At 67.3% G+C, this 284-nt stretch overlaps 1 protein-coding gene across 1 annotated transcript in view; it reads right to left on the bottom strand.

Annotated features, from left to right (window-relative positions):
• The window catches only part of LOC104501602 (ankyrin repeat and fibronectin type-III domain-containing protein 1-like), a gene marked incomplete at its 5' end in the record, with an annotated part of 10616 nt that overhangs the window by 2607 nt on the left and 7725 nt on the right, over positions 1-284 (bottom strand). The window contains one exon of the mRNA XM_010145440.1: positions 78-278. Coding sequence (XP_010143742.1) covers positions 78-278 — 201 coding nt within the window. The remainder of the gene's footprint in view (positions 1-77; positions 279-284) is intronic.

Genomic DNA, 284 nt, shown 5'->3' with positions numbered 1-284 from the left:
CCTGGGCCGCTGGCAGCCGTGTCCGTACCGCAGGGGTGAAGCGACACAGGGCAGGAGTGGTGGTGGGGGAACGTCACCCCCGGGATGATGGAGGATGGAGAGGGCTGTGCCAGGTGAGGGCCACGCAGGCCCCCGCTGGAGAGTCCGGTTTCATACTGAGGGCAGACCCGCATGGTGACAGAGCCCAGCTTCTTCCCTCGGTCGGCCAAGCACCTGGGCTGCTCTGGCTGCTCCTGGAAGTCCTGAGTCCACTCGGCCGAGCGCGTCCGGAAGACAGGCTCAGA

The sequence above is a fragment of the Buceros rhinoceros genome, unplaced genomic scaffold, assembly GCF_000710305.1.
Source record: "Buceros rhinoceros silvestris isolate BGI_N320 unplaced genomic scaffold, ASM71030v1 scaffold16611, whole genome shotgun sequence".
Classification (NCBI taxonomy): Eukaryota; Metazoa; Chordata; class Aves; order Bucerotiformes; family Bucerotidae; genus Buceros; species Buceros rhinoceros.
This window is presented reverse-complemented; position numbering and strand designations above follow the sequence as displayed.